This window comes from Miscanthus floridulus, chromosome 5 (assembly GCF_019320115.1).
Source record: "Miscanthus floridulus cultivar M001 chromosome 5, ASM1932011v1, whole genome shotgun sequence".
NCBI classification, from domain to species: domain Eukaryota; kingdom Viridiplantae; phylum Streptophyta; class Magnoliopsida; order Poales; family Poaceae; genus Miscanthus; species Miscanthus floridulus.
In genome coordinates this window covers 53269098-53270966 of record NC_089584.1, presented here as the reverse complement: position 1 = coordinate 53270966, position 1869 = coordinate 53269098, and the positions used below count along the sequence as shown (strand labels likewise).

The following is a 1869-nucleotide window of genomic DNA, read 5'->3' as shown; positions in this document are numbered from 1 at the left end:
GAGTCCTAGGGAGCAATGCCCACTACAGGGCCCTGACCCAGAGGTCAGGCGTGCCCCACGGTTTTTGTCGCCGTATATTGTAATCGGGTCGTTCCCAATCGATGAAATGAAATTACTTTCATGTGTAATCCCATTTTGCTCTTGAGTCATGCTTCGAGACTTGATCCTTCATTGGGCTAGGCTATTATGATGATGGCGTTGTTGGCCAAGATTGTCGTGCCCATACTGCTAGTAGGTAAGTCCGTTAGAACCCCAGGTTTATGGTCGTTCCGTGCCCCGGTGATGTCCCCTAGAGGGAGATCCTTGGCTTCCCGACCAAGCCACTCATATAGTTCCCGAGCTCGTTTGTTGGTACTTGGGGGCTCGCTGCCTCCTTTGTTGGGTCACCCTAAGCAGCTCAAGTCAGTACTCGGACATCGTTCATCAAAACGATCGGGGCGCTCCTAGGCACCCCAGCTATAGCCACATGGGCTCGCCTCCTGAACGTCCCTCGCACTTTTAGTTGCTTCGGGCGACCTTGATGCCTAGTGAGCTGGCCTTGAACCCTCGGTGATGCCCCTTCTAGGGGCCCCAAGACCGACATGCGGTGGGGTGGAACGATCCAATGAAGGATCAGGAGATAGGCAGAAATCTACAAAGAAAACATAATGGACACAAGAGAGGGGAAAGAGGACATAGCTGGTAACGCGATGGCTGGGGCCGCTCCATTAGCACCATGTCGATCTCTCGCCTACTCCTCCTGCTCTGTCTGCCCGTCCTTGCCTCGCTCGGGGGGCCTTCTACAGCGGTCTTCCTTTAGAAAAGGTCAGCAAGCGGTTAGCTCAGTCGATCCTATGATACGGCTGAGCCATTGTTGGGATGGCTTGGGTCAAGGAAGACAACGAATAGAGTAGAAAGAAGTAAGTGAAGCAAGAGGGTTGGGGTCGAGACTTATCTTTGGTTTTTATTGTTGGAGAGGTAGGCCGGTGAGGGAGGTCGATAAGCGGGCCTTGGCTCAGGAGGCATCACCTCTACGTGGATGGCTCGACGATGGCCTTCCCTTATGGGTAAAGGTCAGAACTCACCTCGATCAAGTCAGCCCCTTCTAGGGAGCCGAGCGCCTGGATGGAGGGGCCAGCCGAGCCACCACTGCCGATAGAGGTCTTGACCGCCTTACCAATGCTCGATCGGTCGAGCACCACTGCCGTCTTGGTCGCTTCCTCCACCGGCGCCCACCTTGCATCGTGGCCAAGGTCGACGGGAGCACAGGGGGTGACGAGCACAGCCGCTTGGGCGACATAGTCTTACTCATAGTAGTAGGCTTGCTCGAAGCTGCCCTCAATGGTGATGACCCTATTTGGGCCGAGCATCTTGAGCTTGAGGTATGTGTAATTAGGGACGGCCATGAACTTGGTGAAGCATGGTCGATCGAGGATGGCATGGTAGACACCGAGGAAGTCGACAACCTCAAAGGTGAGCGGCTCCTTACAGAAGTTGCTTGGCTTGCCGAAGGTGACGTTGACCCGAATGCGCCTGAGGGGCATGGCTTCCTTCCCTGGCACAATCCCATAGAACGACGTATTTCTAGGGCATAGGCTGCTCCGAGGGATGCCCATCTTATCAAGGATGCTGGCATAGAGTATGTTGAGGCCACTGCCCCCCCCCCCCCCCGTCCATCAGCACCTTGGTGAGGTGCGTGGTGCCCACGATCGGGCTAACCACGAGTGGGTAGCGCCCTGGATGGGGGACGCGATCGGGATGATCTTGTTGGTCGATGGTGATGGCCGTCTAGGGCCACCGAAGCCACGTCGGGGCGGCAAGGGTGTGGACGGTGTTCACCTCCTGCTCAGTGATGCGGCACTGCCGGTGGGATTCATATGCCTGGGAGCC

General features: G+C 56.3%; 1 protein-coding gene across 1 annotated transcript; it reads right to left on the bottom strand.

Annotated features, from left to right (window-relative positions):
- Positions 1–1283: 1283 nt before the first annotated feature.
- On the bottom strand, positions 1284–1595 carry LOC136454648 (uncharacterized). Its single transcript, XM_066455005.1, has one exon. The coding sequence runs from the start codon at positions 1593–1595 to the stop codon at positions 1284–1286; it is 312 nt and encodes a 103-aa protein (XP_066311102.1).
- Between the last annotated feature and the right edge of the window lie 274 nt (positions 1596–1869).

Bases quoted from the DNA above. Each gene is read 5' to 3' on its own strand.
- LOC136454648 (XM_066455005.1), bottom strand. From the start codon at position 1,595: ATGGGCATCCCTCGGAGCAGCCTATGCCCTAGAAATACGTCGTTCTAT.